At 37.4% G+C, this 27913-nt stretch overlaps 1 protein-coding gene across 1 annotated transcript in view; it reads left to right on the top strand.

Annotated features, from left to right (window-relative positions):
* The window catches only part of PUM3 (pumilio RNA binding family member 3), a 31121-nt gene extending 3913 nt beyond the window's left edge, over positions 1-27208 (top strand). The window contains exons 3-18 of the mRNA XM_007423380.4: positions 209-385; positions 793-928; positions 1422-1497; positions 2264-2357; positions 2439-2505; positions 4068-4242; positions 6244-6347; positions 6779-6857; positions 7556-7654; positions 8485-8538; positions 9442-9522; positions 15227-15369; positions 18843-19065; positions 21164-21251; positions 22120-22210; positions 26672-27208. Of these exons, the coding sequence (XP_007423442.1) occupies positions 209-385; positions 793-928; positions 1422-1497; positions 2264-2357; positions 2439-2505; positions 4068-4242; positions 6244-6347; positions 6779-6857; positions 7556-7654; positions 8485-8538; positions 9442-9522; positions 15227-15369; positions 18843-19065; positions 21164-21251; positions 22120-22210; positions 26672-26804 (1820 nt within the window). The 3' untranslated portion in view covers positions 26805-27208. The remainder of the gene's footprint in view (positions 1-208; positions 386-792; positions 929-1421; positions 1498-2263; positions 2358-2438; positions 2506-4067; positions 4243-6243; positions 6348-6778; positions 6858-7555; positions 7655-8484; positions 8539-9441; positions 9523-15226; positions 15370-18842; positions 19066-21163; positions 21252-22119; positions 22211-26671) is intronic.
* The last annotated feature ends 705 nt before the right edge of the window (positions 27209-27913 follow it).

Here is a 27913-nt window from a genome sequence, read left to right as displayed (position 1 = left end):
TTTGCTTGAAATCAAATAGGTTTTTCATGTTCTAAGATTGTTTAAGTACAATATGGATTGTACAAAATACATTTAAATTTCAGTTGATAAAAGAACTTGGAGAAAAGAAATTGTCAAATTTGGGTTAAGAACAAATACATTAATACTTACAGATATAAACAGATATGTTGTTGATTCTGAGAATTCTTTCTCTAAAACATTCAAACAGATCCTGGTGTTCCAAAGAGAGTCATTAGAAAAAATGAAGATGGCAAACCCAAATTTAAATCTAAGAAACCTGAAAAAGGAGGCAAAACAATTAATAAGACTGGCATGAAACATTGGAAGAGTAAGCAACTCTCAGGGAAGTTATCCAGGAAGCGCAAGCTTCAGGAAGATACAGAAGGTAAGAATGTGCTTTTAAAAGTTAAATATGCTAATCTAAGCCACTTTCAGCGGTTTTGCAGTTTTAAAAAGTGTCCTTGGGTAGAAGGGCTGGAAAGAACCTCTGTAACCTTCAGATTAAACCACGTCAAACTAGGCAGGCTCATGCTTTGATTCAACATTGTCCTGTTCATACAAGCTTTAGCAGAAATTGTCTCAATTAAAAGTAAGTTGTTTCCTCAAGACTTGCCATTGTTGAAATTATAACTGGGGAAAAATTAACAAAAAATAATTCGAGAAGATCTTGGATAAGAACCCAGAAACATAACTTTAAACAGTTGGTGCAGCATTAATTAGTACAGATGGCGTTCACTACATATTTGCCTGCTCTGAAACTACATTTTGTTTCATTTATTTATTTATCATTAGGATCACAACCTAAAAAGCCTAAGTGGGATGACATCAAGAAGAAAAAGAAGGAGCTGAAGCAGAACCGCCAGTTGAATGACAAGGCCAATTATGACATAATTATTAAAGGAAAACAGATTTGGGAAACTCTGCGGCGGTAATCATAATTACTACAGTTGTATATTCAGTAACTTAATGGTACATTTTTTCTTCCATGAAGAAATATTTGTTTTACTTAGTTCTTGTGCAGACCTGATCTTTCTGAACAGTCTATAAAAGCTTTGTAAAATTGAGGGCTTGGTTGATGTTTGGATTTTTTAAAATTGATAAATTAAGTAGTGTATGTTGGCATTTAAGATGGATGGATGGATGGATGGATGGATGGATGGATGGATGGATGGATGGATGGATGTTTGCATATTGTAAAGAAAATCTTGGGGGCAATGATAACTGATGGCCAAAAGGCTCAACTCACATTATTCAGTGATACTATTGTGTACTTGGCTGATCTATTCTGTGTGCTATTGCAAATATGTTTGTCCTGATAGTATCTAATATTACAAGTTTAAGAGTGCTAACAGATAATCAGAACAGTTCTACTGCCAAAATGAAATAATAAACTATTGGTTTACCTCTGGGTCCAATTTTAGAAAAAACTGTGACAAAGAAAAACGAAAGAAGCTGTTGAGTGACCTTCAGGAGTTACTTCATGGAAAAATTAAAAATGTAAGAAATATAGAACATGTATATCTTTTGAAAGAAAAGCAGTGCAATTCACAAATTGCTGAACTATTGTATATGTAAGTAGTGAGTAACTGTGCTAAGATGTATTACTCCCATCCATAGGAGTTGCAGCTGAGATCTAGATGATCTCACCTTCCTGTTTTGCACAAACTTACCATAGTTTATGACAAGGTGCTATAGACAGATAAAGGCAAACTGTAGAAGAGTTCATTTGTTGTCTTAAATTCTGATATTTGTCAGTTAGAGCCTGTGATACAATTTGATGCTGATTTGATTTGATTTTTTAGATTTTACCTTGGCTGCTGATCATGTATTTATTAAGTTATTGTTGTTTATGGTGTTTTTAACTGTTGCTACCTGCCCAGAATCATGATTTTGAGATGGGTGACTATAAATTGAAATAAATAAATAAATGCCTCCTTAGACTTGTGAGAAAATAAAATGTGTATGAAGATAAAGTACAATAAGGTTATAAGAAGGGTTATCAATTGTAAGAACTGGTTGGCATTCCAAATGTAGAAGTGAAAATATTGAAACAATGTTTTTCAGATTAGTTTATTTCTTCCTGAAGGCCATACTACTATTAGTGCTCTTAGACAATTTGTTTTTGGACAGTGTGTCATTTCTTTATAACTCCAACCAGCTATAATAATAATATTTTTAAAATGTTGCTAAATATGAAAATAAATGTAGTAAAATCCACAAAATATAATGCTACCTAAATGACATTAAGTTGCTATCTCCTCAGATGGCATTTGCTCATGATTCAACGCGTGTCATTCAGTGTTACATTCAGTTTGGCACTGAAGAACAAAGGCAAGAAGTGTTTGAAGAATTAAAAGGTATACTTCTTCAAATAGTCCATCTTGGCGTCTAGAATGCTTTATGGTGTCGGTTTCTCAGTATGATTTTTCATCCCACAGAAAGCTTCACAGAACTAAGCAAGTCCAAGTATTCTAGAAACATTGTGAAGAAACTTCTCATGTATGGGTAAGTATTCAGTGTATCCATTCTTGCATAGCTTCATCTTTGGTTTGAGATAATGCGAAAGACTGATGGAAAAAAAATGTTTTTCTCTTGTTTTCCTCGTATTTTGTTTTTCTCTGAATTGGAAAAATTGAAAAAAAGGTTCTGAAAAACTTTCCTTTAGAATGATGAGCAAAATATTTTAGGGTAACTATTCCCATGTTTTTGCTGTACAAAAACCCTCTCTAAAAACTGCACAAGAAAAGGGCATTTGTATATAGGAATATTCAAGTTTTTGAAAAGATTCATTTTAAACTGAAACAAATTAATAAGTAAAAGAGTAGAGAAGCAGGTCTAATTCTGAGGAAACCTTCATTTTCCAAAAAGGTGATAGAATCTTTAGATAGTCACATTTTCTGAGCTATTACATTTACTAATTAGACTAGATATCCCAGCAATGAAAAAGAACTGTTCTGTTATTGAAGATACAAGGAACTGAAGGTAATAAAGGGACAAAAGTTATTCTGCTGATTTTTTTTGCTTTACATTTTCCTTCTAAAAACATGGCCAAAAAAAAGAGAGAAATGCTAGCAATGTATAGCTCTGTTTGTAAATTAAAAATTATTCATTTTCCAAGTTTGTAATAATTGTATGAATTAATCATACCTTTACTTTTATAACAGTAATTTATGGGTAAAGCAGGTACACTTAACAAGGTTGTGCAAATCCTTGGAAAGAAGTTTGGAACACATGGAAATATTTATAAAATAGCTCTTTTTGATTTTTAAAGTACTTAACTTCTATTTTCAGATATGCACAGCTGCTTCATAGCTGCTTCTGGCTGTCTGCTCGTATGTGTCCATGCATAGCTCCAAAATTTCCATCCTGTTGTTGTTGCTGAAAATTTTAAAATGAGCTTTGCAAAATAGAAATGTGAATGGGTTGTTCTTACAAACCCATTTTGTCATCCCACCACGTTGATAAACATACTTCAAAAAATCACTGTCTGTCTTATGAAGTTCTATTGCTCAAAAATAATTTAGTGATCTTTTTTGCTTACTGTTTTGCTATTTCTGATCTAAATCTGAAAAATGCTGGCTTGGTTTATCTGAATATGAGATTCTTAACTAAAGTAACTCCAAATGGAATGCCATTCTTTACTGTGGATAAACAATTCATAGTGCAAAGTAACTTTGACAAAGTTGTTTCTTTAGACTGCGTTCAATGTATTGTACTTGCTCTTTTTAAAAATAACTCCTTATAAATTCAGCTTAGTGTTGAAAGGCTGATTCCAAATTTGATGCACATGCTATAGGACTCTAAAGAGGTTCACCAACATTGGTATTTAACTCCCTCCCCAAATGCATGGGAAAAAATGAAGAAAAAGGCCCAAACATATCAGCCCCACTCCCAGGTGCCACTTTTGCATCACTAAATGTGGCCCCTGCAGCCCTAGGAACTGGAGTTAGGTTGGGAATAATGATTCCCCCCACTGAAAAAAGGAGCTCATTCTTGACTTAAAATCCTTGATTGATTTTCTTTTGTCCCTATCTTCTGTTTGTCAACCGCATTTATTTCTGGAACAGAACAAAGCCACAAATTGCAGAAATAATCAAAAGTTTTAAAGGTGAGGTTAAAAGGATGTTACGGCATGCTGAAGCATCTGCAGTGGTGGAGTATGCATACAATGATAAAGCCATTCTGGAGCAACGAAACATGTTGACGGAGGAGCTTTATGGTAATACATTCCAGGTCTATAAGGTGATTACTGATACACTTTTTTCTTCAAAAACATTTGGAGCTTTTCTTTGTGTTATTTGACATCTGAAATTACTTTTGAGTTACGAGACAAAAGGAAGGGCAGGCAAATCAGAAAGAAAAGCATAACAGTTTAATTCCAAGAAATTTCTTTATCCCTGTATTCTGTACATTGCTTCACTGGGGCATATGTAACTTGCTCACCATTAGCTTCTCTCATGAACCTTAGATGTTTCCTTGAGGCTACAGGATTTTTGCCTTTTTTTTTAAACCAGAGAAGTATAAGTGCAAGGGTGCAAAAACCTGTGATCTTCCAAATATTGTTGGATTACAACTGGCTATTGTGGCTGAAACAGCTAGGAGTTATACCTGAGTAACATTTTGGTGAGAGACAGTTTGGTGGATTGGTTAAAGGCACCAGGCTTGAAATTGGGAGATGGTGAGTTCTAGTCCTGTCTTCAGCACAAAGCCAGCTAGCTGACTTTGGGCCAGTCGCTTTCTCTCAGGCCTAGGCAATGGCAAGTCACTTCTGGAAATGCTTCCACGAAAACTCCATACCATTGCCAGGAGTCAAGATTGACTTGAAGGCATCCAAGAACCCAAACAAAAACCTTTTGGCAGGCAAAGATTCCACATCTCTGAATTTTGGAACTTATTTTGCAGCTGTGAAAAAATGATTATATTTTAATATTTAATTAACTTTCTGTTACTTCATTAAAACAAATGCATTCAAAATTGTAGCTACCAAAACAAATGCAGCCAAGTATGACCATTTCAGAAATGTGGAATTTGAACATGTTATTTGTTCTAGAGGTTGATTTCAGCAGGTCTTGATTCAGCTTTAAAGATCTCTTGTATTTTAATCTCATTGGTAAGAAATTTTGGAACCTAACTTATATTGGCAGAAGAAATATTTTGGAGAGCATCTTTAAATATGGGTTATAAATTATTATAAATGAGCAGATGGCTAATGTTCATATGTAATTTTAATTAAAAAGATAGAAACTTAATAATGAAATAGCTGTACCATACTTCAAATTTCCTTTTAGCTTGAAATGATATATTCCATTACACAACACCCTGTTTTATTGTTGATCAGAATTCCTAGGTTTAAGGGGGGGGGGCTGATAAGTATTTTTTTAAATGGTAAGAATTAAATAGAAAGTTAATTAACAGGAAATTGACTGAGAATTTTGATAGACATACTCGTATAAAGACTATTAACACTTAATGAGGTATTTTTAAAGGTATTACATTTGTGTTCATTATGTTTATCATATTCCTTAAGAAGTAAGTTTAATATTTTATAACTTTAATAATTTCCTGAGGGCTAACCTTGTTAATTTTTTTGAAGCAAGCGTAACAGAATTGTAGACACCTTTCAGGCTCATAGATTTATTGTGGTATAAGCTTTCATAGATCAAGTGGACTGTGATCCAAGAAAGTGCATGCCATAATAAATGGTACTTTTTAAGGTACCACAAGACTGTTATATTTCTCCAAATAATCACACAAGTTCCATTCTACATGTTAATTTTTTTAAAAAAACCTGTTCCTTCCAGCAGTAAAAAAAAATGAAAAATATATTAATTTTAAAAAGCTACTTCATTGTTTTAGTAAGTCCTGTTGATTCTTGTTACAAATCATATGTGATCTTCAAGATCCTTTCAGAGAGTTCAATCCAGAATTATTTTGTTCTGTGGTATCCAATTTGCAATTAGGTTGGGCACTCCATTTTAAACAGAGGCTTTTCCATGCAGTGCAGTTTCAGGGGCCCTTGCACCATACTTATTTGAGATGTTATGTCTGGAATGGTTTCTAGCTGTTTTTTCAATCTTGAACCTGCTTTGCTTTGCCAGAAGTCCTAGAGTCTTTGAATTAATCCAGCAAAGTCAGAATGCCAGATTAAGGCATACTGGCTACAATTGAGAATTTTGCTTTATGTATAGTGAAATCCTTTGTTTTCTTATCATTTGGCTCTATAACATTTTTTTCTTGTTTCAGACAGTGGATCAGTCAACTCTGGGTAAAGTGTTAGAGGCTCAGCCTGAAAAGCGAGAGGCCATTATGGATGAGATGAAGCAGATCCTCACTCCAATGGCTCAAAAGTAAGAACAAATGCCAAACTGCATGGAATGCTTGACTTACTCTATTCTCTTTTAAGGCTGGGAATAGAAATCCATTTGAAATGGTGATCTTTCTACTAATAAGGGCAGACTATTTTTTATTACAGAGATCTAATGATAACCTCCCCCTTTGTTAACGCTTTGTGGGATTTGGGGGTTTTCTCCCACCCCCAGAAATCCCAAATTCTTACACCTACTATGTCTTTCTCCCTCTCCCCCTGCCCCTCAAAATGGATAGCTACTTCCTGCTCCCAGCTTGGTTAGATCCTGCTGAAGCTTTGTCCTCTGAAACTACTGTCTTGATCCAACAGCAGATGAAAATATGTGGCAAATACCATTCTTTGTGTTATTGAAAATATTTCAAGTTAGGTAAATACAAATTTCTTTTTATTGTTTTCCTTTTCACCTTACAGAGAAGCTGTAATCAAACATTCATTGGTACATAAAGTTTTTTTGGACTTTTTTACTTATGCTGTCCCTAAACAGAGATCTGTAAGTATTTATCACTCCAGTTTACTTATGTTTTTAATCTGTTTTCATGTTAAATAGAGTTATATATCATACCAAATATTTAGCTGTTTTTCTATTTGGGCTTTCCAATAACAGCGGCAACAACAAAATGATCCAGTCCAGCCAAGGAGGTCTATTCTGGTTGGACTCTGTGCAACTTTGCTTGCTGACTCAGATCTGGCAACGTAACTGTGCACCTCAGAGTATGAAGAAAGTGTTCCATTGCACTTTTTGCCATGGGATGCATATTTTGCTCAGTTATAATATAATTGAAATGTAAGGATGTCACCTTACGTTAAGTTGCATAAAGTTTTTTTTTTCTTGTCATATTTGCATATATAAAATGAAATTCTTTCTTGGTGCATGCTTTCGTTAATATAACTTAGTTGTTATATGTTAAAATGTGATGTGGATCCTAGAACCCTGAAACAATTTTAAATTAGGGGTTAACAGATTCCACACCAAACTGAATCTTTCTTTTAAAAAACAGAAATGGAGTCCAGGGTTAGGATCACGGCTATTATTTAAGGGGTGGAAGAAATAATGCAGACTGCCTAACACCTAAAAAGATTGCCAGCGTGGTTGTGAGAGAATGCACTGAAGATTAAACAAGCTTTATTCACTGAAGACAATGATGAGTTCTTAAAATTGTTCCCTAAAACGATGTTCTCTGTGTCTAGGAAATGATTGAAGCAATTAGAGAAGCCGTCATTTACTTGGCACATACCCATGATGGAGCCAGAGTAGCCATGCATTGCTTGTGGCACGGGACTCCCAAGGTATTGCATGTGAAGTAGCTTGTTTGCGTCTAAAGTCCTATGCTTGGATTGGTATGAACTGGTTGTCTCAGATGCAGTGATCAACAACTCAGTTGTGTGCTTTCACAATTGTTTCAAATAGAGAAACTTCCATGAGTTTTATTGGTGTTAGCTTTTGAGAAATGCAAAAAGGATTAGTTATGGGGTTAGTTTAGGGGTTGGATGCATGATACTGCCAACTTCCACTAATCAGAGGATATAGGTACGATTCGCAGTAGATATGTATTCTGTTTCATGGAGGTTGGAAGTAGGTTTGTTTTAATATAGCTTTAATATGCAAACAAAAAGAAGAAAACCATTAACCAGATAACATAAATTAAGAGGAAGTAGGAAAAAGCACAAATAGAAATTCAGCAAAGAAAGAAAGAAAAATGCTCATGCTGTTTGCTGATTGAATGTGTCTCAGTTGGAGGGAAAGAGTAATTTAGTTCCTTACAGTCTTAACATAAGCTTACATAAGTGTGATATACAAACTGACTTAGAAAATAGAGTATGGAACATGAATCCACATATTATGTGGATTCCACTTCATATAGCAATTTCAGGGTTGAAAGAAGCAGAGATTAGTTAATGGTATTTTTACAGTATAGAGAAGGCTTCCAAACTACTCTGGATGGTGGCTTTCCATCCCTAATCCAGATGTGGATCTGCTAACAATCCCCCAAATATTGCATTTACTTTATTATGATGATAATTTTTAAAATCAGCAGCCTGACTTCATATCATGTTACATTACATGTATTTTAAAGTGTCAAGCTTCTCAGTATTCTTTCATTTCCCACAATTGTTAGGACAGAAAGGTCATTGTGAAAACTATGAAGACATATGTTGAAAAAATAGCTACAGTGAGTATTTTTAATGTGTCCTATTGTTATCACATGCAGTGCAGTCCTGTCCAATTCATGCTTATTCAGAAGTAAGCCATGCTGTACTCAGTAGTGCTTTCTTCATTGTAAGTTTAGGGTTTCAGTCTCATGGTCTCATTTCAATACTTTACCGCAATATGAATTCAGAAGAAATTAATTGTGAAAATTATGTTTATAATTATTTTAAGTTTATGTAAATAAACATTAATACATATGTTTAAATAAGAATTTAAGAAATCATTTGGACATTGACAAAGTTGAAAGAAATTCCATGGCAAGGAATGGAAAATATTTGTTCAATTATGATACATATTAACTTTTAAAGAGTTAGAATCCAGAAAGATAATCTTTAGCATATTTACTAAGGAATAAGTCTCACAAAGTTTACTGTTTAATTTTAAATAAATGGGCACTGGAATCAGCTTTATTTAAGGCACTTGAGAAGTATAGTATTTTGGTGGGTTGGGTTGTTGTTGTTTTTGGCTTTGAAGAAGAATCAGCAAAAAAAAGAGGTTTTAAAATCAGAATTGAGATAAATACATATAGTCCCAGGGTTAAGAATCCCTCGTTTACGGACGACCCATAGTTAAGAACAGAGGCTATTGTAGCAAAATTGGAATTAAATACACAGTGGTTCAAGTTAAATACACAATGGTTCATGTTCATTACACAATACTACTTATACAGTATTATACAATAATACTGTTCCGGCTTACATGCAAATTCGACTTAAGGACAGACCTTGGGAACTGAACTCATTCTTAAACTGGGAACTACCTGTAATCACTTTTGATAATTAGGAACTAGTGTTCAAGACTTGTTTTGGCTGAATAGCTAATCAGGCTTGTGTCTTATATTTGTAAATTTTGGCTCATCTTTCAGGGTGAATTTTCACATTTGGTTTTGCTGGCAGCATTTGACTGCATTGATGATACTAAACTGGTGAAACAATTGATTATATCTGTAAGTAATCTGATTTCTGATCTTCATTTTTAATCTACCTCATTCACCTAGCAGAATGATATAAGTAATATAGGAAATTTCACTGGTTTTAGATGAAGATTATACGCTATTCAGTTTTGTTGTTTAAAATGAAAAGAAATGAATTACCCAAGTTACTGTGGGGGTTTGGCTTTTGGTAACTTAGAATGCTTCAGGTGAAGGAGTACTTTTTTCATTTATCCATTACTCTTTCTTTTGTGATAGAAATTTTATAACTGTAAACAGTGTGTTACCAGTGAATGATTATGCATTGGATTAAAATATGGGGCAGTTTAATGCTTTGTCTTCTCTGAAGACAAAAAATATGGGAGAAATGCTTAGGATTTTACTGTCCATAGACAGTTATCCATCTTTCTTCCCCCATGCCCAGATCCAGGACCAAGATACAATAAGCAACTTCAGTGGTCAAAAGATGACTATGGGAAGCATGCTAAGGGAATGGAGTCCTGAGCATGTCTTCCATACTCCTCTTTTGCCCTCATGGAGCTTTCACATAAGGATCCTTTCATGCAGTGGAGTTCTATCTGCAGTGGGTGCATAAATCTCTAGCAATTCATTATTTTTTTCCTATGACTGTTTGTTTATTACTGTCAACCCAACAAGGTAGACCAGACTATGAAACCATTGCCATTTAGGTCAGGACTGCTTTTATTATAATAGCTATAGTAAAAATCTTGCAAGTCTGAATGTGCTTCTCCCTCCCTCCCTTTATCTTCACATAAACATGGGAGGAGTTTGTCTGAGACGTTTACTCAAACTAATTTCTTGGCCCAAGCTCAAGCCCCTCTTATTTGACCGTTGCTTTGGTTGCGACTGTTCCTCCTGTCCTTCAAGGCCATTCCCTAATTCCTCTACAGTTAGTTAAAATTATTTGTCTCCATCTGCAGCTAAAAAACATTTTTACCTTAGCAGGTATTAATATAAAAATTAAAGAGTTATTTTAGCAGATACGATGTTTGTAGGATAGCAGAGAGGGAGATCAGGAATGTGGCTAATAATTCATCTTAAAGGGCCATCTTAGTCAAAGTGGCAATAATATTCGATGCTTTAAATGTACTTTGGACCAGCTCACAACCACTGCATTATAGCTTTCTTTTTATAGCTCTGTTGCTGTGCGTATCTTGAATATGTATGAGTATATAGTGGTGTTTAAATTCCTGTCTTAGTCTGTTTGTTGAACTCCATTTAGCTATTATCCTATTCAGCTTTCCAGCCAAAAATGGTAAAGACGCTATTGAATTGAGCTCAGCTTCTGGTGACACAACTGTATTGTTTTCTTGGCAACAGTACAAGTATTCTCTCAGGATGATTTTTGATTTCCTAGTCTAGGCTACAGCCTTGGCATTTATTTGTAGGCTCCCATCCAAATATTAACCAACTCCAATTCTACTTAACTTTCTGAGATCAGCAGAGTAACCTAGATGCTAGCTAGCTAAAATTGAAGCAAATGTTGAAATCCTGATCCAGTGATGAAATTGATGGGTTTTTACATTCCACTGATGAGGAAGCTATGAAATGACACATTAATGAGGCACATATCTGTTCTAATTAAATTAGAGGATAGCAGAGTTAAAGATTGGGTAAGATGAAGAAAGAGAACCATGACTGAATCTCTCATGACTTTACCTTTATTTGACCAACATCACATTTCCTTTGTCTCAAAAAGTTGTATAATAGAATCCAAAATGAAATGGTCTAAAATGTTTAGCAGCATGTTTGCTATTCCCAAAAGACTTTCCAGTGGTTGTTAATCATTATATACTGAAGCAATTACCTTAAACTTGAAAGATATTTTACTATCCCAAATTAGGTTTTTAGCAACTGTAACATTGTTTAACCACCCAAAGCCTAAGCAGCTAAAGTAACATGCAGCTCTGTGGGGCAAAGAATGCAGTCACGCTTGTACCAACCTCTAAAGTGGCAGTAGTGCTCTCCAGAATGCTGTGTACAATTGTTACAGTGCCCATTGGAATAGCTTTGGTAACACTTCTGTTGTGCTGTCCTTTTGAGAATTGTATTACTGATGGTTATAGAAGCCTTAAAGCCTTCACTGTTCCCCAACTTCATGCTAGGTTCCAACCTCCATCATGGACATGCCGTTCCACTAGCAGAGAGTAGTTCCATTAGCAAGGGAAGTACTTCTAAGCATCTGTCAGCAAGAGGCCCTGAAACAAGATGTGGTCAGTGGGCAGGGTATGAAAGCTGTTCTCACAGCCTGACTTGCAACACTTCACTTTCGAATCAAGAATGACAGATGGCAAGCTGCCAGTGTATACAGTTGGATCAACATCTTCTGGAGGGAGAGCAACCTACTATAGCATGTAGCAGGAGACCTCTCTCCAACCCCTTCCCTTTCCAGCTGGAAGAGTTTTATTCTTTCAGAAGCTCTGAAGGGCAGAACTTTGGGGAAAAGGAACACAAAGGTGTGCGTTGGGTCCAGTGTTGGACAAAGAGTCCCTGCAACCTTTGAAATTTCCAGGGAGAGGTAATTTCCAGTTGAATCAAAGAGGAAATTTGATTCCAGGCTAGTCTGTTCTCTTGAGGAATAAGGAAAAGTTAACTAAGTACTGTGTTGGGGTTTGATCTTTGATTTATCAGTTTGGGTTGCTCTTTAAGCTTTATTTATTTATTATTGTCCTTTGTAGCTTTTTTACCCAACATCCTTTTAAGCTGCACTCTATGCTTTGAACCACTCCATCTTTTTATCTTCTTTGCCTTTAAATGTTTAACCCCTGACTACTTAAAGCTAAAAAAGGGATTGTTACATTTACTTTTTTCCTTTTTTTTTAAATAACATTTGATTCTATTTATCTCTTGTGAGATTGGTCTGTCTCCCAAGGGAAGAAGAATAATTCTACTAGTCACGCACCTTGACTCTGTCAAGCCAGGAGGTGGCACTATATAATTTATTTCATTTTTTTTCCTCTCATTCTTTCTCCTTTAATTTGCCAGAGAGTAACACACAGTATGGGGGCTTTATCTCTCTCATAAGCTAAAGTTGGCAAGGAGGACACCAGTTGAGGCACTCCCTAGAAGATTGGTGGTTGACAGTGAGAACGACCAAGATACATGCCAAGGCAGGTTGCAGAACAAGGGTGCACAGACCCAAAGGGTTTCTGGGAAGTTTAAAAAACTGTTATAATATTTCACTATTGTCCCAAGCTATTTTCATCTCTCTCAGTAAATGTTGTTCCTACACATAATTTTTAAGTTAATGCAGTGTTTGAGCAGAGTCAAGAGGCACAGTTGATGGTTGCAGTGGATGCTGATAATTAATAGGTTTAGAGTAGATGAAATTTACAGCACATGTATATGTATGAATCTGGGAAATAAATGTAGGAGTAGATGCAAATGAGGTCTATAGTATTCTATTTTACATGTCATGACCTCTAGAGGGCACCTGTGGGAAACTTAAGTATATATTACTATGCTTTGAATTGGTAACATCAGCATTTGAATTGAAAGTAAAGCACTGCATGTGGGCCTTTGATGACAAACATGATTGGAAATGTCTTGATTCAGTGAGCTCGTATAATTCTCATTGTTGCACATGTATATTTGACAGTTTGATTATCTGACTTGAAACTCAATGAAATATTTGAGAAAATCACTAGTCTTCTTCAGTGCATAGAATGGAATATATAAGCACCTTCTCCGCTCTTGGTGAATAAATATGGCACAATTGTCTGCAACAGACAGCCTTGTGCTACACACATGAAAAGAGTCTTCTGCCCTCTCAGGGTTCCAGCTCACTTGGACAGCCTTGGGGTATGCACAAAGGATCCCCGCTGAAGACAGCTGAGTTGCACATACAGAGAAATGGCTATTCAGTGATGTCCCCAGCATGACTTACAGGGGAGAGGGGCTGCTCATTGCTGTTCAGATGGGGATTCTGTAGGCAGACATATCACCTGAACAGGGCTGCTTATGTATGTGTTTTTATACTTCAAATATAAGGAATAGTTTCCAGTGAATTTTTGTTGAAAGTTGCTGCCCACAAGGTGAACTGTCTTCCTCTTCTTCCTTCTTTCTTTCAACCTTAGGCCACACTTCTGAACAGGAGGGAAATGAGCCAAAAACAATGCTAGGATGTTAAGATTTTATCCTTTCAGCTTCCTTATGCTTTCTTGTCTGACTTGCTACAGCTTAGTGAAGGATCATTTCCTTTATGTCAAGATTCTAATTTTGCTTTTCCTTCTGATTCTACTTTCTCCATTAATACAGACACCTGTGGCAATAACGGTTATAAAGTTTGATGCTTGTGCTTGTAACAGTAATAGTAATAGCGGTTTAAAAGGCTGTGTTACTCTTCATATCTTATCCCACCTGGGTGGCGAAACTATAACCCAGCTTACTCCAAACTGCCTTTCAGATTTATGTTTAGTTCTGTCTTCTCCCATGGTGGGAGTTTGATATCCATCAAATAGTTCACTGGAACAATGCGGAACAGGAAGCCAGGGCCACTCCTTTGCTTTGTAGGATTTATATATCCTCGTGTCATCTCCTTTGTTTGATGGGATGGCAGTAAAGCAAGAGGGGAATCTTCAGTTTTCTCACACGGTAATGGACATTCTCAAGAGACAAAAGATTTATCATGTGATGAATTTGAATATATAGGCTCCAAAAATTATAGCCTCCTCTGCTCATTCATGGATAAAGAATGGAGTAACCTTAAATACTGAAGCTATAAATCAGGTAAATGATTTTGATGGATGAAGAGGGTGACTACTGTTTGTTGTGTTTGCAAAAGAGCAGTATGCAAATATATTTAAGGAACTATGAACAATACTATATTTACCTAAAAAAAAACTTGCTCCCCAAATAATTTATCTTCAAAATGGGAGATCATCTTAGTATTATGGTAATGGAGGCAAATGATTTTTTTTCTGTCTAACTTTCATTTTTCAGAAATGGCTACAATATTTGGCATGCCATTAACATGTGAACATTGTGGAAAACTACTGAAAACTAGATTTAATGGGCCATAGTGTTCTCATATTCACAATATATTTCATTACTAGAACTGTAAGGAAAAAGCTGTCATTTTGGATGAAAAGGTTGCATTACCTCCACCTTAAATGAAATTAAACTTGATTGTTAGAAAACTGGCATCTGCTTTCATGTCTATCCTTTAGTCATGTTGCATGTAATAACTTTAGTAATATTACCTAGGTAAAGTTTTGGAATAGCTGATTTGAACTTAAAATTCCAGCAAGCTGGACTGATAAGAAAAAAAATGAAGGAATTAACAGTTGGTAATATGTTGGTCCACTGCTGAAATCATGTCATAGGGAAGATGTCTAAGTTAGACTTTGCATTTTTGATGTATACATTTTTTTTCTTAATAAAGAGCCAAGCTTGTGAACAACAAAATGAAACAATATTGCCCTTTAATATTTATCTAAAAGCTTTATACTAATTACACCTGCAGAGTTGCTAAAGATGGCTTTTGAAATGAAAAAAAAAAAGTGGGGAAATGCTTAGCAGTATAAGAAAAAGGAAAGCGCAAGGAATGGGGATGATATTATTCCCATATAAACATATAGCTAATTTGAATAAGGATTAAAAAATTGGCTTCCCTCCAAAAAAACTGAAGCTGAAATTGTTAATTGAAAACAGTACTACCATTACTAACAGAATTTTTTGTCTTTTCCCCAACATTTAGGAATTGAATGCTACCTTGGCCAGTGTTATAAACAACAAATATGGAAGGAAAGTCCTGTTGTATTTGTTAAGTCCACGGGACCCCACATATTTTTCCCCAGCAATAATCAAAATCCTGCAACAGGGGGATGGAAATGCTTACAGGTACTTATGTACAATTTCTTGAGATCTCTGCATCTTCTCCTCTATAGCTATGCCTGAAGGTGTGCTGCTTTTTAGTACTTTTTCTTCCAAATCCCAATGGATTGAATGATGGCTATACAGTTGCATAAGAATGCAGGTCAAAGTGGAATTTAATGTCTTTTTACATTCTATACAGGTGAAACTCGAAAAATTAGAATATCGTGCAAATGTTCATTTATGTCAGTAAGGCAACTCAAAAGGTGAAACCAATATATGAGATAGACGCATTACATGCAAAGCGAGATATGTCAAGCCTTACTTTGGTATAATTGTGATGATTATGGCGTACAGCTTATGAAAACCCCAAATTCACATCTCAGAAAATTAGAATAGTGTGAAAAGGTTCAATATTTTAGGCTCAAAGTGTCCCACTCTAATCAGCTAATGAATCCATAACACCTGCAAAGGGTTCCTGAGCCTTTAAATGGTCTCTCAGGCTGGTTCAGTAGGAATCACAAGCATGGGAAGACTGCTGACCTGACAGTTGTGCAGAAAACCATCATTGACACCCTCCATAAGGAGGGAAAGTCCCAAAAGGTAATTGCAAAAGAAGTTGGATATTCCCAAAGTGCTGTATCAAAGCACATCAATAGAAGGGTATGTGGAAGGAAAAAGTGTGGTAGAAAAAGGTGCACAAGCAGCAGGGATGACCGCAGCCTGGAGAGGATTGTCAGGAAAAGGCCATTCAAAAGTGTTGGGGACTTTCACAAGGAGTGGACTGAGGCTGGAGTTAGTGCATCAAGAGCCACCACACACAGACGGATCCTGGACATGGGCTTCAAATGTCGTATTCCTCTTGTCAAGCCGCTCCTGAACAACAAACAACGTCAGAAGTGCCTTACCTGGGCTACAGAAAAAAAGAACTGGTCTGTTGCCCAGTGGTCCAAAGTCCTCTTTTCTGATGAGAGCAACTTTTGCATCTCATTTGGGAACCAAGGACCCAGAGTCTGGAGGAAGAATGGAGAGGCACACAATGCACGATGCTTGAAGTCCAGTGTGAAGTTTCCACTGTCTGTGTTGATTTGGGGAGCCCTGTCATCTGCTGGTGTTGGTCCACTGTGCTTCATTAAGTCCAGGGTCAACGCAGCCGTCTACCAGGAGATTTTGGAGTACTTCATGCTTCCTTCCGCAGACGAGCTTTATGGGGATGCTGACTTCATTTTCCAGCAGGACTTGGCACCTGCCCACACTGCCAAAAGTACCAAAACCTGGTTCAATGACCATGGGATTACTGTGCTTGATTGGCCAGCAAACTCGCCTGACCTGAACCCCATAGAGAATCTATGGGGCATTGCCAAGAGAAAGATGAGGGACATGAGACCGAACAATGCAGGGGAGCTGAAGGCCGCTATTGAAGCATCCTGGTCTTCCATAACGCCTCAGCAGTGCCACAGGCTGATAGCATCCATGCCACACCGCATTGCGGCAGTCATTGCTGCAAAAGGGGCCCAAACTGAGTACATATGCATGCACATACTTTGCAGAGGTCCGATATTGTTCTATTTCCAATCCTTGTGTTATTGATGTCATGTAATATTCTAATTTTCTGAGATTGTGAATTTGGGGTTTTCATAAGCTGTACGCCATAATCATCACAATTATACCAAAGTAAGGCTTGATATATCTCGCTTTGCATGTAATGCGTCTATCTCATATATTGGTTTCACCTTTTGAGTTACCTTACTGACATAAATGAACATTTGCACGATATTCTAATTTTTTGAGTTTCACCTATAAATGGTTTTAAAACATAGAGTAGCAAGATTTTTTTTTAATTAAGGTAACATTTTAGTGGAGAATATTTAATTTCATATTGGGTAATTTTCTATTCATTTGTATCACATTTGCTTTTAGTGGATTTGGTAAAAAAAGGAATAGTTTATCATTCTGTGAGTCAACTGACAAATAAGAACAGCAGGTGTTTATTTCAACAATGGCAGAATTGTGCATGTTATGATATGGACTAGGTTCATTTCTGAGTATTCGTTTCAGTACTCCCACATCTTACTTAATTTAAGGTAACTTGCTGGGTGGTTATCTGTATCTTTGTATCTTGCCTTCCTTGTAAGCTTTTTGAAAAATCTGCTCATCTTATAAGGATACAGATCAGTGTGACAAATTCAAAGCTAAATGATGCTATTGAATCCAGGGGAGATAGAGATTCTGCACAGTTTGTGGATATCAGCCTTTAACAATGTGCCAGTTTAAGAGGCTTCAGTGAAAGAATACTTGCAGAATAAAAATGATTTTTTTCCAAGATCCTTTCATTAATAGAAGATAAAACCAGGAGATAGGCATGGTGGCCTTCATCTAGTTTGCATGTGGGTAGTGTGGACATTTTGAACAACAGGGTGATCCAGAAATTTATTATGCAGTGTTGGGAGGACAAAGGTACACTGGACTAATAGCAGTGGGCTGATAACAATAGTCTGTCAAAGGGGCAAGTGGTTTCTGAAAAAATGGCAAGAAAAAAGACAGGCACTCTGGTCAATTTTTTTCAAGTTTTGCTAATGTCCTAAATTTCCAGGGTATTCTTTTATTTTGTCAGGTTTTTTTCTGAAACCAGAATATTATGTATTAGGATTTTTTTCCCTATTAATTAGTATGATGCAATAAAATGTTGAAAAAACATTTGAATTAGGTCTCAGACAATAGCTATTGAACCCTCCTTGAAGCAGAGTATTTTATTTGAAAGATTTATATCCCACAAACCTCTGCAAATATTAACAAATGACGTGAAACTCAGGTCATAGATCAAAATACTATAGGGAAAAGCAAACTGTCACCTTCATTCCTACCGCAAACATACTCACTGCCACCAGACAGCTTTGATTGATATCACCCCATGGGTAACTAAATGGCACCTCAAAATATGCCAGCTGCTAATTGAGTAACAATGGTGCCCTTCTGCAGGCCATATGCATGGCAGCTATGAGATTTACACCACTGTCTGTCTCTTTTGCTGATCTTTCCAATTACAGTAAGTACAGCAGCCATACAAACAACCTTCTTGTTGACCAGTCTTGGTCTTTAAAAATTGCACATCCAAGAAAATGGAGCCTGAACTGGGGATTGCAACCATGTAGCTGTTATGAGACTTGTCTTTGGCCTGAAGCTGAATTCTCGATTCCAGCAATTTCTCATGAGAATATGTTTCATAAACCCTTTGCTTTGCAGAGTCAACTTTACTGATTTTGGTAGAAACAACTGCTTTGCAAAGATCCACTGTGTACATGAACAAATGTGATCTCTGGGGCTCTGGTTTGGAGTGTAAATCGAAACCTTTCCTCTGTTGTTGGAAATAGTTCTGGGAAGAACACGAGAGTAATGTGCTGCTGAATTTGGATTTTTTATTTGGGCAGCAAAATTTTGTATAATACCTGCTTTTCTTTGTAGAGCAAGTGTTCCTATGTCTGTCTTCTTTATTCCACCAGTAAAAAGGATGCAGATGTTCGCCATCGTGAGCTTCTGGAAGCTATTTCCCCTCCTTTATTACAACACCTCAGTGTACATGCTGAAGAAATGGTGATGGACAAAGCTGCATTCATTGCAGTGACAGGCATCCTCAAGGCTGCTGTCGGTGATGTCCAGCCAGCAATGAAAGCCATTGCTAGTCTTGCTGCAAGAGAGATGATTCCAGGGGGAAAAGATGGGCAAGTAAGCTAGACACAAAGCAAACAGTAATAAGCAGCCCAAAATATTAGCAGATTTCTGTTTGATTTTTGTCCACTCATCTCTCCTAAATACTAGTCATTATCTAGGGAAAGAACTTAATTTAGGTTCCATCTACAATCATAAGACTAAACTGATAGTTTCATTCTGAAATCCAGGAATTTGCTTAAAGGAACCATGACCTTTCCTGGTCTCACAGTCATTGCACAGGCTCAGGAAAATGTATGTTTGAGTTAAGGAGGCATAAAGGAGGGTGTAACCATGTAGTGTCTCCATGTTGCTACGTGCTTAACTCAAGCACATATATTCCTGAATCTGCATAGGTACCATGAGAGACTAGAAAAAAACATGACTTTTCTAATGAGACATCAACATGCAACAAGGTGTCTGCACCAGAATTGAAGTACCTTTGCTGAGTTGGGACACAATTTTTCTTACTGCTTTGGACCCAAATGTGTGTATGATTCCAAAATACTGCATTAGCATACATGTTTGTGGCATTAGCTGTGTTCAAGCATTTGCCTAGATACATGAACCTGGTTAAAGGATAAGGCTGTGCTTGGTGCTCTGCCTTCTGTGCTTTTGTGCCCTGTCTCCCCCCGGCCCCAACACATACACTCTAATTTTCATACATTCAGGTGGAAAGTCTAAAGTAGAACTAAAATAAATAGCTGTCTCTGTGATCCTAAACCCTGCTTTGTGAGAGTTTTGTATGATGGAGGGAGCTGTATTTATGTTTAGACCAGTATGGTTCCCTTGAGTCGTCTTTGCTCAACACAAAGGGCAGGGTGGATGGAATGCAAAAAGGAGGCCAATAAGCAGAGGGAGGACGACCTGAGGGTTCAGGAAAGTACCCTAACTGGGCTGAAATTAATAGCATTTTGCAAACTTTGTCAGATTAGTGCCTTTATGAACTATGGAAGATTAGTGACAGAACATACTGAAGAACAGTATTTGAGACTGAAGATTTTTTTTTTTTTAATTGAAGTAAATGTCTAGTCTGACTGAGCACCAAGATCTCTGGCTGTTTAAAATTTAAACTGTCTTGCTATTTGTTCACTGATTACTTAACAGCTCACTTCATTATATGAAGAAAAGGTGCATGGGACGCTTCCCACATGCTATAACTTGACCTATTTTTGAAGAGTTTTAAAAGATACTAGACAACCCGTGAACCGTTGGGTCATCGTTTCAGAGATATTTCCTTACCTAAACAGAGAAACAGAATGACCAGTGGCAAAAAAGCAGTGGGAGTGGGAGCAACTTGCGACTTGCTGCCGGCTTCCCTATTGACTTTGCTTGTGGGAAGCTGGCAGAAATCAGAAATCTTCCTTCCTTCCTCCCTCCTTCCCCACATATAATATAGGCTTGTGCCATTTGCCCTCCCCTCATGATCCTCAGGAGAACCCCCGTGAAGTCTCCTCCTCTTCCTCAGATGACTCATGAAACTGCCTGCCACTTTGCTAGGGGGATGTGAAACAAAGGGAGCCACGGACCGTGAGGAAAACTGCATCCCCACTCCCCATTCTAGCGTGTCCCCAAGGGCCCCCTCCCTCAAGGGAGGAAGAGTGCTCATCTGTCGACCATCGGCACCCCCCAGCCAGCCCTACCTTGCCAGCAGGTATCCAAATTGCTCCCTCATCCTTCCCTCGATGCCCACAGTGGTTCAGAGATTTCAGACTTCTGCCTTGTTTCCAAAGCAGCCAATTGCCGCTTGCCTGTTGGGCCTTGCTGCCAGTCGATTGGGCACAGGATACAGAGGAAGGAGGGAAAGAGGTCAGGGATGCGCCCACGACGGTCACGTAACCTGGGCTGACCATGGCAGCAAAGCGGCACAGCAGTGCTAAAGCAGTCACAAAGTTCCCAAATTTCAGTCCCATGGGAGTAATGGGTCCCGGATTTGGGATGCATTCTGTAAGTTAGCCCTTTTGAGCTACCTTAGTTCAAAAATTGTTGGCTCTGATGCACCGTTTTGCCCAGTTGAAGGTTACAGACACGAGAGTTTTAGTAGTATATAGATACATGTGGGAATAATGAAGAGTGAGCTGGTGAGGTCTTGACGCATTCTTGCTTTATTTTAAAGCTTCACATTGCTGAACATCCAGCAGGTCATTTGGTGCTTAAGTGGCTAATAGAACAAGATGAGAAGATGAGAGAGGCTGGCAGAGAAGGTATGTTGGTAAATCTGTAAATCAGAGGTAAAATTAATTAATAGACCTTTAATCGGTAGAGGGTTGGGCAGGCTAACTAGGTCCTGGTTTCCATTTTGGGTACCTTAATTAAAAAAGCTTCCGTGAATCATGTGGCTCGAAGGACAGGGAGAATTGCTCATACAAAGAATGGAAAAATATTTCTAAAAAGGAAGGGCATATTCTTCCAAGACAGTTCAAGGAATAAGTTTCTTTTTCCTTGAATCCAGATTTGTGTGTGTTAATAACATAGAAAAGTAGCTTCAAAGCATGTGTGATCTGAATGCTACAAACCAACATTGTGTGTAATCTAACCAATATCACCTTAAAGTGAATGCAGATGTATCGATTCAGTCTTAGTATTCATTAATAACTAATCTGAGATGCTAAATGAGTTATCACAGTATTTTTTTACCACCACATCTCTCCCGCTGCTTTATGACATTTTAAGGTTTTTTTTGGGGGGGCTCTTTGAGCCCTTAGTTAGTTGGGTTAAAATTTATATTTTGTAATCTAAAGAAATGAGGAATACTTAAATGAGCAAAATACCAAGAACTGCAAAGGCTGAATTTGCCCCTTGAATTCTGGGACCTCATCCTGGACTCCCCATCATTTTGGAAAGGAAGGTTTTTTTCAAAACAATTTGGAGTGGGGGTGGGAAAGCTCTTCAGAGAATTCTGCTGTAAATTTCTGGTTATTTCTTAATATTACTAATGGTAGTCATATTTATATAAATATATTGAACAATCAAATTATTTTGAGATTAACCATGAGCAATTAGGCATTTAAAATATTCATAAAGAGATTTTAAAATTTGTATAATGCCTGCTTTGGATTCTCCCCTTAACAGGATATTTTGCAAGAATACTGGTAGAACATGTGGGAATTGACCTTCTAAAGACCTGGGTGGATGTGAATCGTGGTGCAATTATTCTGTGCCGGTATGTAGAAGGTTTCTAGATTATTGAACATCCTTGAATGTTTTTAGGCAGTGACCTAGTTGTTTAATATTAACATTTTTTAGTCAACTGTATTTTAAGAAGTGCCTGTAACCATTTCTGCTAGCAAGTAGGCAGCAGTTGAGTTAACTTGTTTGTTGAGCATTGCTGAATTGCCTTCAAAGAAAGGTTCATTACTTTGCTTTCAACTTCATTTAAAAAAAAAAAAAGTGCAAGGGAAATAAGCTGAAGCTTTGCAATAATTTTTTTAAAATTTCCAGCTGCTATTGATTGTCTCCTCGCATTGGACTTTTTTTTTAAAGGTAATATTTGGCTGTCTTGGAATTTATGATGTCTAGAGGCTTTGCTGTCATGGCGTTCAGGAGTATCACATTCCTTCTCTATAATGTGGTAATTCCACTTATTCCAGTGAAGCAACCCATGAAGATTGCTCACTCAGTAAAATGAACAATACAGACATTATTGGTTCTGTGGTGTCCTTGGTGCTCTCTGAGCTTGCTTGTTTGATTGCAAGACGTTTCATTACCTGACTAGGTAACATCATCAGTGCTAGTGAGCGTGGGTTTGCTCCCTGTTTCTGTACAGTAGCTTGCCTTGCCAGTGTTGGTGGGGGTGTGGTTTTTTCCCCTTAGTAGTTCCTTGATTAGGATATTGTTTTCTGCTTGATTGTTTGTCTCCTTGGTAGTTCCTTGATTAGAGTATTGTTTTCTGTTTGATTGTTTTCTGAGTGTCAACTCTGGTCCAGTTGAGAGGAATCTCTTTTTGGTTGTTTATTATCATGTTCAGTCCATTTTATATTTTACATATTTGGTATCTTTTTTAATATTGCCTGGTTATTTGGGGGGTGTTGTTTGTTTTTGTTATACCCTAATCAAGGAACTACCAAGGAGAAAACCATACCCCCACCAACACTGGCAACCCTGAGCTACATATATTCAATTGATTATTGGGTCTGTTAAATACAGTACACATTGCAAATGAGTGTGAAGCTGTAGTTCTTAAACCAAACAGTTTTGCTGCAATTATTGATATAGACCTCAAGCAAGCAGCCTGAAAATAACAGCTCTGCTCTTTTAGAATAAATCAGTATGATAATTCAGTAAAGTATTTGCAGCATCTTCATTTATGAAACTATTTAATATGTAGTTAATGGCATACAGAATTAAAATGCATTTTAATTTGTATTTATTAATTGTGGGTACCTGCTTTTATAGATTAACTATTCTTCTCCATTTGAATAATTGACGATATTTCCAAGTTCAATTTTAATTTCTGCCTTGTAAATTTTCTCAGGGATTAGTAATGATGGGATCACTATAGCAACATGCTCCATTAAATTAAAACTGATGAATCTATTCAAAGAATTACAAGAAATAGATCAAATGTATCTGCTTGTACCTAGCATATCTCCTGATACCAAATTGGGGTTGTTAATATTTTCCTGGTGCCTTTCGACAAAGAATAAATGTTCCTTCAGGATTAGAAGTGCATTCAGTGAAAGCAAACTAAAATGAGAACAGAAAATAATATGGTTGCAGAACAGCTGAACTTCAGAGCCTGGACATAAGAGGAACAGTCCTATTTATCGGTTTGCTGAGGAGGTTATAATCTTCTCTCCCCAGCCAACCTGATCATGGTCACTGGAGGGGAGAAAAGGAGAAAGGCTTTTAATTATGTTCCAGGATTCTAATCAAGTCTACTGAAATAATGATCTGTATGAGGGGAAAATAAATGGTAAAGACACCCTCAAGTCAAGCTTGACTCTTGGTGATCAGGAGTTTTCTTGCAGGTGTTACAGAAGGTATTTGTCATGGTCTTCGTATGGACTTTTGTTCTGACTTGCCCTTGAGTTCCCAGGTGGTGCCCTGTCCAAATGTCTGGGGGAAATTTAGAGATATGCAAATTTTTAGTCCAAGATTGGCCATTCCAACACTGTTAAGACCATTCCTGAGATGTTCTGAACTTGAGAAGATAATCAGGATTGCTTTTTCCCTGCAGTCCTCACACCAGTAATCCCTAATGAAAGCTTACTGTTTCCTTGCTTCTGTTAACAGAAATGTTGATCAGGATCATTGAAGAGCAAAAGATAACTTATTTTGTTCCTGTAATCTGAATTTGGGTGGGTGAGGGATGGGGAAACAGAGTTCTGAGTGCATGAAGTTCTAGCCTTTTTCTGTAGGTCCATTCCAAAGTGCCTTATGCAGTCAGTCTGATGGTACCCCCTACTCCCCAAAAACACGTTGCTTGTCCTAGCGAAGGATGATCAGCCACTGCACACACATCTGTTGAAAATAGTTGGTTTCCTTTTTCATTATCCCACTCTTTCTTTTTTAATTTTCTAGCATTTCTGATACAGATCAGGAAAATGTTGCTGTTTCTGTGGATTGGTGCAAAACACCAGGCTTAAATCAAACATCCATTTGACAGGTTTATCACTGCAAAGTTCTAGTGCTCTGCTACTGCTGTTCTAAAGTAGAGCTGTGGGGATTTTCCATTATACCTTACAAGAGAACCCTTGCATTTGAGAAGAATGCTTAATTCCTTTTTAAAATCCATAATCTCACACACAGATGTTGAGTAAAGATTTGTGGAGAGCTGCTTCAATTAATATGGCAAAGTTTATTTGCTGTGCAAAGAGATGTTGAGAAATCTGATATAGCATAGACGTCCTGATTGTTTCTGCTTGAATTCTAGAAAGGAAGAATTGTTGCTTTTAAAAGGATGGTCTTCCAGTATATCTTATCTTCCAGGGGTGGTCTTCCCAGTATAACTAAGCATTTAATTAGAAGTGTCCAGTATTCAGATCTGAAGCAGGCAAAGATGCTTCAGATCCGGCTTGGGCACATTCACTCCTTAAGCAGCATTGGTTGCTCTTATTGATGAGCTATGACAGGGTTTAGATGTGGGAAGCACAACCCTACTAGTTTTGCTCAGTCTGTCAGTGTCCTTTGATATACCTGACCATGGTATCTCTCTGGACTATCTGCAATGGTTGATAGTTGGGAAACAGTTCTCTGATGGTTCAGCTCCCAGAGTGGGAGTTCCAGTCAGAGTCTGTGAGGAAGGAGAGGCTGAGCCCTTGGGCACTGGTATGGGATGTCTCAGCTCATCCTTCTCCCAAATCCTGTTTAATATCTATTTGAAGCTATTCAGGTGCAGAATCATCCATTTGCTGATGATACCAATTATATATCCCTGCCAGAAGACATGGTAGAAGGGTCTAAATTGGGAAAAATAGGTTGAGACTCAGTCCTAGCAAGACCGAGCGGCTGTGGGTTCAGAAGCTGACTGACTCTAGGATAGTATCAACCTTAGCTCTAGACAGATTTGTGTTGCCACACTGTTTGGGATACCCTGGACCCTCAGCTCCTGCTCGACCAGCAGTTGGAAGCTGTGGCTAGGAGGCCCTTAGCCCAGTTTCAGCTGGTGCACCAATTCCTAGAGTTAGAAGGTACCCTGATCACATCACAGGTGGACTACCAAAACATACTGTATGTGGGACTTCCATTGAAAAGCATCCAGCAACTGCAGCTAGTACAAAATGCAGTGGTCTGCATGCTAACTGGAACAAGCTGATATTGTCATGTAATATCAATATTGTAGGAACTGTATTGGTTGCTGGTTTGCCTCTGGGTATAATTCAAGATGCTGATGATTACCTTTAAGTGTTGGCCTGGGAACTGGTTTTCTTTGAGACTGCTTACTCCAGATAGATCTGCCCACCCAAGGTGTGCCAGTAGAGTACTTGCTAATAGTTCCTGCTCCTTTTGAGGTACAACAAGCAGGAACTCAGAGGCAAGCTTTTTCTGAAGGAGTCCCCTCCTGTGAAATGTCCTCCCACCGGATATAACATTCATGCTCTTTAATATGCAGGAAACTTTTAAAAACATGTGTTTTTTTCCAACATGCATTTGAGAACTGAAGCAAGAGTAGGTAGAGGTACCCAAGATGTTCTTTTTGTCTGATGATATGCATTAGTACGTTCTTTTATGAGTATCATATTATGATGGTTGATTATATTTTTATTGTTTGATATACTGATCATTTTTATGATTTTGTACTATTGTTTACTATTTTGTACTGCTATGTACAAAGTATATTGCTGCTTGTTAGCCACTTAGAGACAAAATGGTTGAAGCAGCATGAAAGCATTCATAATAAATAAAATTCCAGAGTAAGTACAGTCCTGTTTAAGAAATTAAACTTAATTGAAAGTATACTCTGAACACACAAAGTCTCTGTACTCTTCTGTAGAATTTGAACATTTAACCTGAATGATCATTACTCACTTTCTAGGAGGTGGTGACTCTGTTTGTTCTTTAACAAAGTAGAACTACTAAGTCATATGCTGATCTGTCTATCATGTGTTATTCAGGTTATAATAAACACTTTTTTAAAGGATACTTTTTAAAACATATTTTAACTATTCTTCTTTTTTTATAGCCTTCTTCAGAGCTCTGATCAAGAAGTTGCAAAACAAGTCAAAGATGGACTAAAAAGTGTTATTCCAAAGCTAAAAAGGACTAAAGATGGTGCAGCAGCAATAAAAGCATTGCTGGAGAAATTATTACCTTAATTTAATAATTATTCAATTCTTCTATGCGACCAGATGCCTTTTAAAAATAAATTTAAATGGAAAGGGGTTTGGACAGTGTTGGGTTAACTTTAAAAAAAAATTATATAATTTAATTTGTCAATAAATGCTTTTACCTTTTTAAACGTTTGCCTCTTGAATGCTATTCAAATTACCCTTCTGTCTCTAACCTCCCGCTGTTTATATATGTTTATATGGAGTCAATATGGTGTAGTGGCTAAGGTATTAGGTGAGGAGCAAGGAGGCCCAGGTTCTAGTCCCCCCTATCCATGGAGGCTCCCTGGATGATTTGGGGCCAGTCACCCTCTCTCAGCCTAACCTACTTCACTAGGGTTTTTGTTTGTGGGGGGAAAATAGGAGGATGGAACATTATGTACAAAGGCAGCATATAAATCTAACAAATAAATAGATACATATACAGTCTGTCTGTCTGTGATCCTGTTCCTGTCTCCTCTAGTCTCTGATGCCATGGCTGGTTTGCTTTTCCACCTTCATTTGTTTAGCTGTGCATCTTAGTGGTAGTAGAAGTAGAAAAAAATGCAAGTGGGGAAGAAAAGTAGCCCTTTTTCTTCTTCTTTCTTGGAAAGATGTAGCTCAGCTACTGCACTAGGGGAACAAAAATAGCTTATGCAATACCAGGGAATACAACGTGTGTACCCACTTTTCAAAGTTAAAGTCAAACAGTGGTGTAACCTACAAGTAAATACAAGCATCAAGTAAATAAGTCTGCCATCAGTCAATTCTATCAGTGGCACTGGTCCAGCCAACCAAGCGTGCAGCCTGAAGATAAGATTAAATGCACTGTGCTAGATTACAGGGAGCTCCTTGGCATGGGGTTTGCAATTAATAGATCACTGTCTGTTCTGTAATGCACTCCATGCACAGATTCACAAAAGTCACGGTTTGTCATTACTGTCTTCTAAAAGTGTTGAGAGCAATTGCAGACTCTTGCACACTTTTTGTAAATGCAGTAAATATTACATAGACTGTTCTATATTTCAAACTTTAGGTGTACAAAACCTGATGTATCAGATTTTCAAAATTCAGAAACTTCCACCTGCTATTTTAATTAATTATTTATTTAAAGAATT

The sequence above is a fragment of the Python bivittatus genome, unplaced genomic scaffold, assembly GCF_059951505.1.
Source record: "Python bivittatus isolate LINGU-HERP-01145 unplaced genomic scaffold, Pbiv_v1 ctg000850_np1212, whole genome shotgun sequence".
NCBI lineage: Eukaryota > Metazoa > Chordata > Lepidosauria > Squamata > Pythonidae > Python > Python bivittatus.
Note: the sequence above shows the minus strand (reverse complement) of the source record. Positions and strands in the feature narration are given on the sequence as shown.